Here is a 14,780-nt window from a genome sequence, read left to right on the forward strand (position 1 = left end):
GTTGCCCACTCAGACAGAAGCGGTAGGCTCAGCAGCTGTAAGCCAGATGAAAAGATAATCATTCTTACATTTTCCTGACTCCTAAAATCGAAGCATGAGCTTTAATTAGGGCATTTTCTGAGACGAATGTGTCGGCAAATGCTTTTCTTGCTTTTCATAAATACACCAAATACAGAAACAATCATTTTCTATTACAATTATATTTACTCCAACAGGGATCTGAACAGCAGCAACTTTAGGCACGGCCAAACTCCTCCCAACAGTCCGTGTACTAAGGTAAGCTGAGCAAGTGTCTCACCCACACTTGACCCAACCACAGGAGATGCTGGAGGCCTCCAGTGAACTGAAAGCTGGAAGTGGTGATTCTGTTCTAAACCAGGAACTTCCAGCGGGTAGTGCATCTTCTCTTGCTGTGCAGCAATCAATGCCAAGCAAGGTGTATGTCAGCTAAACACCTGTGCTGGCAACAGTTTCTGTTCAATCTTGTCATAGCAAAACAAGTGAACTATCAGCTTTAGAACTAATTGTGCATTTCATTTTAGGGTACAATATCACAATTACATTTATCCTCCATGCTTCGACAGTTTCTCCAAATGAAGTTTAGGATCTTTTGCTCCCCGTGCATCATAACAGTATTTACAAGGAAGGGTAGAGCTAGACAGTTTCTTGGAGAAGCTTGTTGTAAGCCAGGGTATTGCTTGTAGCTATTGCATTTTTCAGGCACTGCCAGAAGTAGGGCTGAGATCGAGGGTTAGTTGGCCATTCCAGGACAGAACTTCTGCACAGCCTTTTCCTCAGCCGGACATACCGGGACTTCTGCAAAACCTTCTCAAGAAATATCAAGATAATGACATCCATTTTTTCATCAAGAAGCCGCTGGTGGGCCATGTAAAATATTGTCTTGAAGCTGCCGCTTTTAATATACTTGTTGGTCAGCACAAATATGGTCTTTTTGCTCAGCTGAATGCTCTGGGAAAGGTTGTCAAAGACTGGCTGTCCTGGGAGCCAGTCCCTTTCTTCCAGGCATAAATTGAACTGTCTGGCTTTTTGATCTTCCAGCCTTTCAACCAGTTCTGTCAGCACCCACTCATTCACAGCCGGATCTTTATTGTCATAGGCAATAAAAGCATCGTAGCAAGCATCTGGTAAAGATAAACGCCGATAGCCCTTCAACTTGGCAGTGCAGTAATGGTAACTATACCATACATCCCAGAAATAGAGATGGCTCGTCACTGTGAACACCATAAAGCCTAGGACTGTTGAAGTTGACAGAGCATACAGGATCAAATACGAGGTGTCCAGCTCACAGGTATACAGATCCAAGAAAACCACACTCCTTCCCTTATGTGCCCCTGGGCCAGCACAGGTCACATCTGTGGCCAGAAGAGGAATAGTCACTTGAGTCTGATTGATCCACCAAACAAACCACACGGCATCACAATTGCACTTGAAAGGATTGCCATGCAAAAGCAGCATCCTCAGATTGTTAATGACATTTTCAGGGAAGCTAGATTTCTTAATTATTTGGATCCTGTTTGAGCTGAGGTCCAAGTATTTCAGTTTAAAAGCACCTCTGAGAAAATGTTTGCTTAGCCGTTGAATGCGATTGTTTCGGAGCACCAGTTCTTGCAGGGTTGAAGAGCAATTGGACAGTTCTTGGGGAACAGTAACCAGAAGGTTATTGCTGAGGTCCAGAGTTACTAGTTTCTTCAGACAGTGGAGTTTTCCCCAGTTGAAACTCTTCATCTGGTTATTGGTTAAGTTGAGGATCTTGAGTTCTGGAGGCATAGCTTCAAAAACACCATGAGGCAAAAAACTGAGCGAGTTGAAGGAAATATCCAGTTGTTCCAGGCTGGTCAGATTCTTGAAGAATGACAAGTATCTAGCATTCCCATCCATCCATAAAACATTTAAACGATTTCCTCTGAATTCTAAAATTTGAAGAGATTGGCTTTCCATTCCTGTGTTAATAGTGGTAGAAATCTCATTCTCATTCATCATCAGCTTCTTCAGATGGGCCAAGTTTTTCACAAAACTAAGCACATGAGTAACACCTTCTGCCAGAAAATAATGTTTGTTATTGCTTAGGTCTAGAATTTCTAAAAGCTTTAGCTCTTTGAAAGCAGTTGAGTATAGCAAGTCAATCCTGTTGTTAGAAAAATCCAGATATTTCAATCCAGACAAATAGTAGAATTCACTTCCATTTAAAGTTTGACTTATTGCATTACCTGACAAGTTGAGGCATCTGAGGAAACTAAGACCACGGAAGTCTGAGGGGTTAATAAAAAATATGTTGTTTCTGCTTAAATCCAGAGTTTCTCCGTATTTCAGGCACTCTTCGTTAACTGAAGATTGGTAGGAAGCAGCCTCTTTGTCTTTGGACCTGCAACTTCGCCCATACTCATCATACCTGAAATAATGCATCTCGTGTAATACTTGCCTGTTGTATTGCTCTACTGAAATCCTAGGATTAGAGCAAAATCCATAAAAGTTGCTTTCACCTGAAGAAGGAGAAATTTTATTCACTGAGAGGTCTATGAATTTAAGAGCTGGGAATTCTTTGAACACTTTCAGGTCAGCAACTTTAATAAAATTAGTCCCGAGATCCAACACTGTTAGATTTCTAAGACTGAGCAATGGATCTAGATTTCCTTCTCTCAGTTCTTTAAAGACATAACCCCTGAGCCTCAGGGTTTCCAGGTTAGAGAGGGAGGAAAATGTCTTAGACAGATTCAAGGATGGAGAATACATCTGCAGTTCAAAATTAAAGGACAAATCAAGCTCTACAAGGCCAGGGATAAACTTCAAAAACTGAGCATCTCCAATCTCCTTTATGAGGAAATTTTGGGAGAGGTCAAGCTCTTTGAGATTTCTGATGTTTTTAAACCAGATGCTGGGTATGCTCTGAAGAGAGTTACTGTGAAGTCGCAAAATTCTTAAATTTTTCAGGGAATAAAAAGCCTTTGAATGTATCTCAATTGTGCTCTTGGGGCAGGGAATACAAGGATATGGGGCATTATAGCAACGTGGGCAATTACCACTCAGATCAAGAATTTCTAGGTTGTGAAGGGCACTTAAATCTTGTTCTTGAATCACTTGAATCATGTTATTGTAAATATACAATTCCTTTAAAGTAGATGACAAATTGGGTGGAATATGAGTTAAGTTGTTAGACTTCAGGGATAGTATTGTTAATTTTTTCAGCTCCAGAAAGGCTGTTTTTTCAATTTCAAATGAAACATTGCACGGATTACGGTAGTAACAGTTCTGTCCCAGATACAATATTTCTATGTTTCCTAGCTCTGACAAATTGGCTCTTTGGATAGAAAAGATACTGTTCGCTTCCAGGCTCAGCAGACTTAAAGTAGTAGGAAGACCCTGGGGTATTTCCAACAGCTGGTTTGCATCCAAATACAATGACTTCAGTCTTGTCAGGGCAGCAAAACTGCCATTCTCAATCTCCGGTCTGCTGGTGCACACATGATCTTTGGGCCCCATTCTGACAGGCACACAGTTGCATCTGAAGTCAATCTCCACGAGGTTTTCAAGATGAGCAAAGGATGTTGGACTGATATGGGGGATATGGTTAATATTCAGGGTAAGGTTGGTAGCGTTTGTAGGGATCCCTCTGGGGACTTCCATGAGACGCCGATCGGTGCAGTCCACTGTCACAGTGCCTTCAAAGGCATTAACATCACAGGGTAAACTTTTGGGAAACCAAGCTCCTGACAGCAGCATTGGAAATAGGAAGAGCAAGACAAATGGCAATGCATTCAACATCTTTGCACAAGGTACCTAAAAATAAGGAAATAGGGAGGTATTAATTTAATTCAATGAGAACATGTCATAGGACATCAGATCAAGCACGTACTGGGTCAGACCAAATATACAGCTAACCTGGGGTCCTGTCTCTCACACTGGCTAGAAGTGATGTGCAGGTAGGATTATAAGTTTGGGGAAGGTATATGTTGGTATTTCCTCAAATGCCTTCTTTACTTTCTTATCACTAAGTATTGCAGTGTTAAGATAAATATCACTCTCTAAATAATGAATCATAAAAAAAAAATCTACTGAAAAAATGACAAGGCAGATGATTAAAGGCTATGTCTCTGTGAATTTTCTTTTTTTAAGGGGAACAAGTGGTGTTAAATGTCCAGCAGATCGCCATTGTGTAAGAGCGTAAATAAGCAAAGTTAATTTTTCGAAGCATATGAAAGAGAGAGAAAAAACTAGAGTCACTTAAAAGCTACTGTAAATTTTCAAAACCACACTAACAGGTGAGTACCTAATTCGAATTTCACATTATAAAAATTCTTAGAATCATAGAATATAATCATAGAATCATTTAGGTTGGAAAAGACCCTTATGATCATCGAGTCCAACTGTTACCCTAGCACTGCCAAGTCCACCACTAAACCATGTCCCTAAGCACCACATCTAGACATCTTTCAAATATTTCCAGGGATGGGAACTCCACCACTTCCCTGAGCAGCCTGTTCCAATGTTTAACCACTCTTTCAGTCAAGAAATTTTTCCTAATATCCAATCTAAACCTCCCCTGCTGCAACTTGAGGCCATTTCCTCTCGTCCCATCGCTTGTTACTTGGGAGAAGAGACCGACACCCACCTCGCTACAACCTCCTTCCAGGTAGTTGTAGAGAGCGATGAGGTCTCCCCTCAGCCTCCTCTTCTCCAGGCTAAACAACCCCAGTTCCCTCAGCCGCTCCTCACAGGACTTGTGCTCCAGACCCTTCACCAGCTTCATTGCCCTTCTCTGGGCACGCTCCAGCACCTCAACATCCTTCTTGTAGTGAGGGGCCCAAAACTGAACACAGTATTCGAGGTGTAGCCTCACCAGTGCCGAGTACAGGGGCACGATCACTTCCCTACTCCTGCTGGCCACACTCTTTCTGATACAGGCCAGGATGCCATTGGCCTTCTTGGCCACCTGGGCACACTGCCGGCTCATGTTCAGCCGGCTGTCGACCAGCACCCCCAGGTCCTTTTCCGACAGGCAGCTTTCCAGCCACTCTTCCCCAAGCCTGTAGCGCTGCATGGGGCTGTTGTGGCCCAAGTGCAGGACCCGGCACTTGGCCTTGTTGAACCTCATACCGTTGGCCTGGGCCCATCGATCCAGCCTGTCCAGGTCCCTCTGCAGAGCCTTCCTACCCTCGAGCAGATCAACACTCCCGCCCAACTTGGTGTCGTCTGCAAACTTACTGAGGGTGCACTTGATCCCCTCATCCAGATCATCGATAAAGATATTGAACAAGACTGGCCCCAAAACTGAGCCCTGGGGAACACCGCTTGTGACCGGCCGCCAACTGGATGTAACTCCATTCACCACAACTCTTTGGGTCAGGCCGTCCAGCCAGTTTTTGACCCAGCGCAGAGTCCACCTGTCTAAGCCGTGAGCCGCCAGCTTCTCTAGGAGAATGCTGTGGGAGACAGTGTCAAAGGCCTTACTGAAGTCCAGGTAGACCACATCCACAGCCTTTCCCTCATCCACTAAGCGGGTCATCTTGTCACAGAAGCAGATCAGGTTAGTCAAGCAGGACCTGCCTTTCGTTAACTGCCCTGCTGTCTGGGCCTGATCACCTGGTTGGCCTGGACATGCCATGTGATGGCACTCAAGATGATCTGCTCCATAGCATTCCCCAGCGCCGAGGTCAGACTGACAGGCCTGTAGTTCCCCAGATTCTCCTTCCAGCCCTTCTTGTAGACAGGCGTCACATTTGCTAACCTCCAGTCAACGGGGACCTCCCCGGTCAGCCAGGACTGCTGATAAATGATGGAAAGTGGCTTGGTGAGCACTTCCGCCAGCTCCCTCAGTACCCTTGGGTGGGTCCCATCTGGCCCCATAGACTTGTGTGTGTCTAAGTGGTGGAGCAGGTCGCTAACCATTTCCCCTTGGATTATGGAGGCTTCATTCTGCTCCCCGTCCCTGTCTTCCAGCTCGGGGGCTGGGTACCCCAAGAACAACTGGTCTTACTATTAAAGACTGAGGCAAAGGCGGCATTAAGTACTTCAGCCTTTTTTCCTCAGCCTTTGTCACTATGTTCCCCCCTGTGTCCACTAAGGGATGGAGATTCTCCTTAGCCCTCCTTTTATTGCTGATGTATTTATAGAAACATCTTTTATTGCCTTTTACGGCAGTAGCCAGATTAAGTTCTAGTTGGGCTTTGGCCCTTCTAATTTTCTCCCTGCGTAACCTCACAACGTCCTTGTAGTCCTCCTGAGTTGCCTTCCCCTTCTTCCAAAGGTCATAAACTCTCCTTTTTTTCCTGAGTTCCAGCCAAAGCTCTCTGTTCAGCCAGGCCGGTCTTCTTCCCCACTGGCTCATCTTTCGGCACATGGGGACAGCCTGTTCCTGTGCCTTTAAGATTTCCTTCTTGAAGAACGTCCAGCCTTCCTGGACTCCTTTGCCCTTCAGGACCATCTCCCAAGGGACTCTGTCAACCAGGCTCCTAAACAGGCCAAAGTCTGCCCTCTGGAAGTCCAAGGTAGTAGTTCTGCTGACCCCCTCCTTACTTCTCCAAGAATCAAAACCTCTCTCATTTTGTGATCGCTAGGCCCAAGACGGCCTCCAACCACCACATCACCCACAAGCCCTTCTCTGTTCACAAGCAACAAGTCCAGCATCAGCGCCTTCCCTAGTTGGCTCCCTCTCCAGCTGTGTCAGGAAGTTATCATCTGCCACACACTCCACGAACCTCCTGGACTGTTTCCTCTCTGCTGCATTGTATTCCCAGCAGACATCTGGTAAGTTGAAGTCCCCCATGAGAACAAGGGCTAGCGATCGTGAGACTTCTCCCAGCTGCTTATAGAATATTTCATCTGCCTCTTCATCCTGGTTGGGTGGTCTGTAACAGACTCCCACCATGATAGCTGCCTTACTGGCCTTCCCCCTGATTCTTACCCATAAACACTCAACCCTGTCATCACCATCATCAAGCTCTAGACAGTCAAAACACTCCCTAACGTACAGGGCTACCCCACCACCTCTCCTTCCTTGCCTATCCCTTCTGAAGAGTTTATAGCCATCCATCGCAGCACTCCAGTTGTGCAAGTCATCCCACCATGTTTCCGTGACAGCAACTGTATCACTGTTTTCCTGCTGCACAATGGCTTCCAACTCCTCCTCTTTGTTGCCCATGCTGCATGCATTGGTGTAGATGCACTTCAGTTGCTCTATTGATCCTGCCACCTTTTCCTGGGGAGAAGCCTTAATTCCTATGTGACTGTTCTCAGCTGCTTCCATGGCTTCTAACTCATCAACAACCCTTGCGTCTTTGCTGCCACATGGATCTCCATCCCCTATCCCCACTGAGATGGCTAAGGAGCATTCATTGCTGCTCTGACTGGCTCGGCTTTTTACCCTGTTGCATTCAACTTCACAGGTGTCACCACTATGAACCCCAGTCCCCCACCTTGTTAGTTTAAAGCTCGTTTCACCAAGTTTGCTAACCTGTTGGCAAAGATTTCTTTGCCTTTTCTACTCAGGTGGTTCCCATCTCTCCCTAGCAGGTTATAGTCATCAGTGTCCCATGATCATGAAAGCCAAAACCCTCATGAAAGTACCAGCCACGTAGCCAAGTGTTGATTTGCATGATGTGTCTGTTCCTGCCTGCACCCTTTTCTCTAACTGGTAAAATAGAGGAAAAGATAACCTGAGCACCAATCCCTTTCAATCACACCCCCAGAGCTTTGTAGTCTTGCTTGATTCTGCCCAGGTTCTGGCTTGCTGTGTCATTTGTGCCCGCATGAAAGAGTGTCTAGTAAGTGTCAGAATGGATGTATAGTTGACCTAAGCCAGTCAATGGCTATATTTCCATATGGTTTAATACCAGCTTGCATTTTCACTGTCCAATAAGGACAGAGGGTTGAGAGGCCTCTGTATCAATGTTAAATGTAAAAATGAAAATCAAAGACAAATTTAAGATTGAGCATGTCCCATAAAAAACTAATAATCTGTAAATAATCAGAGCCAAAATCCTACAGGCATTTAAAGAACCTTCCAAAACACGCTCTCTGTCTGCCAAGTCTTTGTGGCCTTGCCTACTTTATAGATTTGTGTGTATTATGGAAAGACCAATAAGCTTTTAATATATCACAACGTACTAGTTACTTCCTCAGCAGCAGTCAATGTCAAAGAAACCCTGTCCCTCTGGCCAGAGTCAGCCAGCCAGGCAAGCAGGCTGCCAGCCTTGGCTTGCCTAGCACAGACAGTGGGGCCATGACCATTTTGCTGCCTTGCGCAGCTTCTTAACTGCCTGTGTTTGATACTGGTCAAGAGATTTAAAGATAATAAAACCCACAATAATCAACATCTTCATTTTTCCCTGGAAAACTCAGTGTTGAATGCTTTGAGATGCATGGCACACAGAATGCTCTTAAACAGCCAGGATTAGTTATGCATGGAATAATATTGACTAAATGTGAATACCCAGTTAAGCAGCTGAAAATCAGATGATTAGATAAAGTGTTCAAGCTACATGGAAATGTTTTTTCCTTTTAGCTGGGACACAAAAACATATAAAGACCCGCTCAAACAGTATGTGAAAACCCTGTTGAGTGTTGCCTAAGACATGCTTTGCAGGTGACACAGACTTGGAGATTAACTGAGGCTTCCTGTTGTACGCTCTGTTTACTTAGACCACTGTGTCCGTTGTATAACTTTGTGTTTCTGCATTGCCTTAGATAACTATGCTAAATCTACCTATGCATCTGTGTATCTGGAGAATTGCTCTAGAGCCTAGCAGGGCAGCAGATGTGAGAGAAGCCAGATCAAGTCTCACATAGCACCGCACTTCTGCTATCTAGATTCAGACCTTGAATTCAGTGTATTGTCCCATGAGATTTGTATCAGTAACCTGGTACTGTACTGCACCATGGCCTTTCCTCTACTACGATTTTCTTTCCTATTGCCAGTGCTGCAGTGCTTTCTTCTTATCAGCAGATCCTCAGAAAAAAGGCAATGTAGCTAAACGTCCCGGCTGGTAGCCACGGCTACCATTCATACAATTACTCAGGGAAAGCTAACCTGGACTAACCAGGCTATGCCTGTGAATTCACATTTCATTATTTTCAACTCTTGTGAAGTCATTTGTTAAGAATCAAAATAACTTTCATTTGGTTTATAGGAATTCACTTTGGAAACTCACCCAGATGGAGGCCACTGGGTAAGACAGTTTACCAGTGTCTTCAGTACAGTCTAACCAATTAACGTTAGAGGATGGTTAATTGGTTAACTTTTCTGATTTCCTGATGTAGACAAGCACTTAAATGAAAATGACGCAAAAGAATAATCAGAGTAAGTGGGGAGCCAATTTGGAGAAGATAAAATGCATTCATTTCCTCCCACCATCCTAGGTTGTTTTTTTTTTTTACTCTTTTTCCTCCACTAATATGGGCAGGGATGTGGGAAGGAGAAGGAGGGGCTCTACCATTGATATTAATTACATGGAAAACTGAAGGTCTTTCTTTGAATTAAAAGGGACATTGCCGAAGAAAAATCTGGATATGTTCTTGTAAATATTTTGCCTTCCTTCTTTTCCAAGGGACACACTATATTATGCATGTAAAAGACTTTATTAGACTAAGGAAAAACCAGAGAGTGCCTATCCTAACTGAATGGCCCACGGTGCCCCAGCTCCTGCCTACCTCCATCTCTTGCTTTACCAGACCAACATAACCCAGGGGCCAGGGTTGTTAGCCAAGGCAGGTGCTCATGGAGCATGGCAGAGAGGTGGTAGGGAAACCGCAGAGACTCTCTGCACTGCAGGACACGTCACTCCATCACATGGATGCCATTTACCTTTATCCATCGTTGCACACCACAGCAGACCGTGAAGTGCCGACCCTCGCCAGTCATGGACAGGGTACCTGCAGCCACCGAGGGAAATACTGACAACCGCCGCGGATCAAACTCCAGCAGCCTGTCTTCCTTTAAAAGAAGGAAGAAAAACCTCTGCCGCTAACTGGGGGTCAAACCACAGCTTTGCTGCTCTTTAGGAAAAGTTAATTAGAATCAACCTTTAAAAATTTGCTAAGCCAAATTAAAACCCTCTGTCCAAGCACTAGAGCAGGACTTCGGCAAGGTGAGATTGCAGTCTAGATTGCCACAAACTTTCTACATGAACTCATACTCGGCCACTGCACTCAGGCACCTAATTTTAGGCACTTACCCAAGTTCCTCAATTCATTGCCATCAACCTGGGCTCACTGACATTCAAGAGGGAGCGGGAGAGAGGAGAGAGAGGCCCCTCTGCAGGCGCTGCTCAGCTCTGAAGATGGAGGGAGCTCTGCCTGACTACACACTGAACAGACTAACACTGCAGTTTTAGGTGCCTAAAATTAAGTGCAATGAATCTGGGCCTTAAAAGTCTTCACAAATATGTTTGTAGGTTTCTTAAGAAATCAAAAAATGCCTTTTGAGATGTTCACAACGCTCAGATTTTGAACTCTCACGTATTGCAGTATTTTTAGGAACCTAAGCGTTGTTGCAGAGCCAGCCTAGCTCCTACCATCTTTGTGCTTCATTTCTTTGTATATCCTTCTGTTTCTCGATACCCTTTTAATGTATTAGGTATTGTAACTGTAAACTGTTACATTCTGGTGCTGTGTCTAACTATTTGCATGTCTAACACCTTGTGTCTGGTACCAGAACAAATAAAAAATATTTTTTTAATTAGAAGAAACAAGCAATGCTGACTTGTGCAACATCTTTGCAATGAGAAGGTAGTTTAAAAGTACAGCTAGAGCATGCATGTGAACCGTCCTTTTCTCTGTGATCTACGCTTGGCTTTATAAGAAGTTCAGAAAGTACTAGTCTGCTGATATTAACTAGCACATGCACAAACCCATAATGATTTAGGGTATTCTTTAAATATTCAGCAACAATACAGCTAGGTATTTCTGAAGGAAGTTTTTCTGTAGGTGTTCCATAAGTATTTTAAGAGGTGAAAGGGGGAAAAGCTAGAGAAAAAAGAACACTTCAGAAGTTACCGCGATTAGAAAAGACATTATTACACTCATTCTGTAGCACAGTAGTACAATTAAATGCTAGCCACTTAGTGCAAATAAATGCTTTCCTTTCCTGTCATTATGTATTACTTCTAACCACAATAGTAAATTTGAACATTTAGAAAGCAGAAAAGGAGATTATGTTCTTGAAAGTCTTCCACAACAGTCCCAGCAAAGAGGTCTAAGAGCAAATATAAAATGAAAGCTTAACCTACCATTTTCTGTGTGCTTCCAGGTCTGGCAAATTTGTCGCTGGAGGAGACTGTAAATCAGAGCAGAAGAAAACAGCACAAAAGAGGTCCCCAGTGGTTCAGCTCAGGTACAGAGGAGAGTATAAAATGACATAACTCACTCAAGACAACAGCAGTAATCACTACTCTATCACTACTCTTCAGCTGGACTGCGACTTGAGAAATAATTAAATGTGAAACAACTGCTGCAACCTACTTCCTCAAACATTTGTACTTAAAATTAAAACAACAGTACCTCATATACTCCTCCACCCCCCCATAAAAATAACTGAGTACTCTTATTTTTTCCCTTTTAAGCAAATTCTCACATTACTCATACATCCACGTGCTGTTGTGACAAAAGTGTGGTTTTTTTCTTTTGGTCTCATATGCTACAATTTGCTCTCTTCTTTGCTACTTTTGAACACGGTTTTCATTTCAAACTGTATATTTTACCTAGTTACAGTGTCATACCATAAAGAACTATAATAAGACCTACTCCAAGAAGATGAATATCCAAGCCACAGGGAACCCCAAAGGAGGGCAATTGCAAAACACTTGGCAACAGAGCATACGATCAATCATCTGGGAGACAAATGCGTTACATAAGGGTAACATTCACTTCAGACAACTAAGATTTGCAGAAGCTCAAGTTCCTTCTCCCCCCCACTTTTTTCAGTGTAAGCTGCACAAACAGAGACAGAAATTGTTAATTGACGTTAACAGTATTTTAGACTTGGAAGTTTAGTTGTCATCATCGTCGTCGTCGTCGTTGTTGTTGTTGTTGTTATTATTAGGGGTTCATTTCTGCTGCAAATACCTTCAAGAACTGGGACAAATCTCTTCAGCTGCATACTTTGTGGAAGATATGTCTATTAAGTGAATGGGACTTCGGGGAAGGGAACCAAAATAAACCAGGAAAAAAAGGATAGTGGTAAGGGCATAGGCAACAGCATACAAAAAGGTGAAAACTGCGTGGGAGAGTGTAGAAGGGACCAAGTGAAAAATGACATGGATAGACTTAAGCTGGTGACAATCCAGCATTTCATGGAACACGGTGTCTGAGAGTTTCTTACTTAGAAGTTTCTATGCCTAGCAGGACAGACTAGTTCAATGGTTAGGATATTTATTAGGCGGGGGGGGGGGGGGGGTGTCATGTCTTCTTTCCCTACGCATTTTTCTTTACATTTTAAATAGCAGTTCATAACTTCTCTGACTGTGGTGGAGCTGAGGAACTCATTTCAGAAGACTGGAACCTGAAGAATGAACAGGGAAAGAATTTGCAATCATACTTTAAAATTCCCTGGGTTTAGTGGCCGAGTCATACAGACATAAACAAAACCAAGAAAGTGTACAGCATCATTACCGTTTCAGTCAAGGCCTAGGAAAGGGCTCATTAATTCACTCTAGGTTCAGGATTATATTGCTCACCTTTGTGCCTGATTACAAAAAGTACTGTAATAAAATATGATACCTCTGCTATTTACTGGTAACTGGATTATTCTTTTCACGCAGGATGCACTGAGGTTTTCGTTGGGGGTTATTATAACTAATGCAGACATCTCACTAAAATCCTGCTGCGTTTTGCAAGGCCATTCAACGCATTTCTGGTAGGAGGAAAACCTTCTTTGCAAACACCCTACACTAGCTATTCCACTCTGAATATTTCATAGATTGTATGTCATCAGAAGAGAAAGTTAGCTTCCATGCATTTATAGTTATTCACCTTATTGTAAAGCAAATGTGTTTAATTAATTGTGAAATAAGAGAATGACTTGGCACAAGTTGAATTGTGAAAGTTGATTTCTTCAAGCACCTATCCACGTCCCCGGCATATGACACTGGAACATCGCTTAAACATGAGATGCTTAATGCCCACTCGTTTTGGTTGTAAGTAGGTTTTCTAAAGCACAGCGTCCAGTCACCCAACCCTGTAATTTTCGACAGGTGCTCAGTGTCTTGGGAGATCTCCCTTGCAGTCCATACCTACAAATTTCAGAAATGTTAATAGGTGTACCGACGCTTTGCCTTTTCTTTTGGACTAAGGCTGATTTTATTTTTTTCGTATTAGGAACTCGCTGTCACCCAGCCAAGAGCAATGAGTTTCAATTCCGTGCAGAGTGAAACTGCAGCTTTAGCTGAACGCTAATAGAAATGCAAAGTGCTTTCTTGCATTTTTTTTAACCTAAGACATGTGGGAAACAAAATACAGCAATATTTCCCTTCAAAAGGTGGGGGGTAAATGCAGGGGAGGTCAGCAGTCCAGAACTTCAGAACTATAATTTGATTTTTAGAGGCACAGGGAGTCACTGATTTACTGATTTTAAAAGTTCAGGTTTCCCTCAGACATTGTGCAAAATCTCTCTTGCCTCCTGTGAAACGCAAAGTAACTGAAAGCAGAAAAGTACTTCCTACTGCGCCACATGCTAGGGGAGGACCCACTGGTAACAACGCATGTATTTTGCTACCTCTGTGAGTGAAGAATATAATTTAAAATAGAGCAGGAGCCTTTAATTGCCTTAATCCATCATCTACAGGTTTGGTTTTCAGTTAGACTGAAATCGGACTGGTGAACATTACATTTTCTTTTTTTTTCTCCTCTAAATGAAAACTTACAGCAAGTTGCTTTATTTATCAAAATCAGGATTCTACTGTGTTTATCTTAAAGCTAGGTAGTTTACTTAAAGTCTTGCAGTAATGTCTTTTCTCTAATGTGCTAACCCTCATACCAATAATTATGATACAACCCCACATATTCAGGGTTAATACAACGTTTAGTGTAACATTGCATAATTTACCCAGGAAATTATCAAAGACATAAGTTAAGTTGCTCAATTTTTGAAATACATAAGTTGACTCTTCAAACTGATGTAGACAGATGTACGAAAAGAACCACAAAGAGAAATGGATAGCAAAATTGAGGAAATGATAACAAAATCACTTGCAGAAGCCTTAAGGGATGTAAAAATGTAGGATCCCTGCTGATAGCCATTGCAGAAATGTGTTTGCAGGCACTAAAAATAACCAAAACAATAAACAAAAGACAACAGTAGAGAAGACTGGCCTACAACAAGGGCAGAGGAAGCTCTCAGAGCTGTGGTGAGGGAGGAGACCCTCACAGGTCTGCGCTAAGAACTTACCCAACTGCCCGGTGCACTAATATATGACCAAGGGAGCCACTAGCATCATGGAGATAGACTTTCCCATTTCTGAAAGCTGAGGCTACCCCAGGCTACCCCAGTGCCAAGACTGACCATTTGGTGTTCACAACATATTAAAACTGTTTGCTGAAAACAAAGGCGCCTGGCATTCAAAGAATAGAATAGAATAGAATAGAATAGAATAGAAATTTCAGTTGGAAGGGACCTACAAGAATCATCGAGTCCAACTGCCTGACCACTTCAGGGCTGACCAAAAGTTAAAGCATGTTAAGAGCATTGTCCAAACGCCTCTTAAACACTGACAGGCTTGGGGCATCGACCACCTCTCTAGGAAGCCTGTTACAGTGTTTGACCACCCTCTCGG

At 43.2% G+C, this 14,780-nt stretch overlaps 1 protein-coding gene across 1 annotated transcript; it reads right to left on the reverse strand.

Annotated features, from left to right (window-relative positions):
* Nucleotides 1-531: 531 nt before the first annotated feature.
* Nucleotides 532-11,370, reverse strand: TLR7 (toll like receptor 7). Its single transcript, XM_076328895.1, is given in 3 exon segments — nucleotides 532-3,795; nucleotides 9,818-9,942; nucleotides 11,241-11,370. Coding segments are annotated over 3 exon segments (3,396 nt in total). The 3' UTR covers nucleotides 532-654.
* Nucleotides 11,371-14,780: the final 3,410 nt, after the last annotated feature.

This window comes from Aptenodytes patagonicus, chromosome 1 (genome assembly GCF_965638725.1).
Source record: "Aptenodytes patagonicus chromosome 1, bAptPat1.pri.cur, whole genome shotgun sequence".
In the NCBI taxonomy this organism is placed as follows: domain Eukaryota; kingdom Metazoa; phylum Chordata; class Aves; order Sphenisciformes; family Spheniscidae; genus Aptenodytes; species Aptenodytes patagonicus.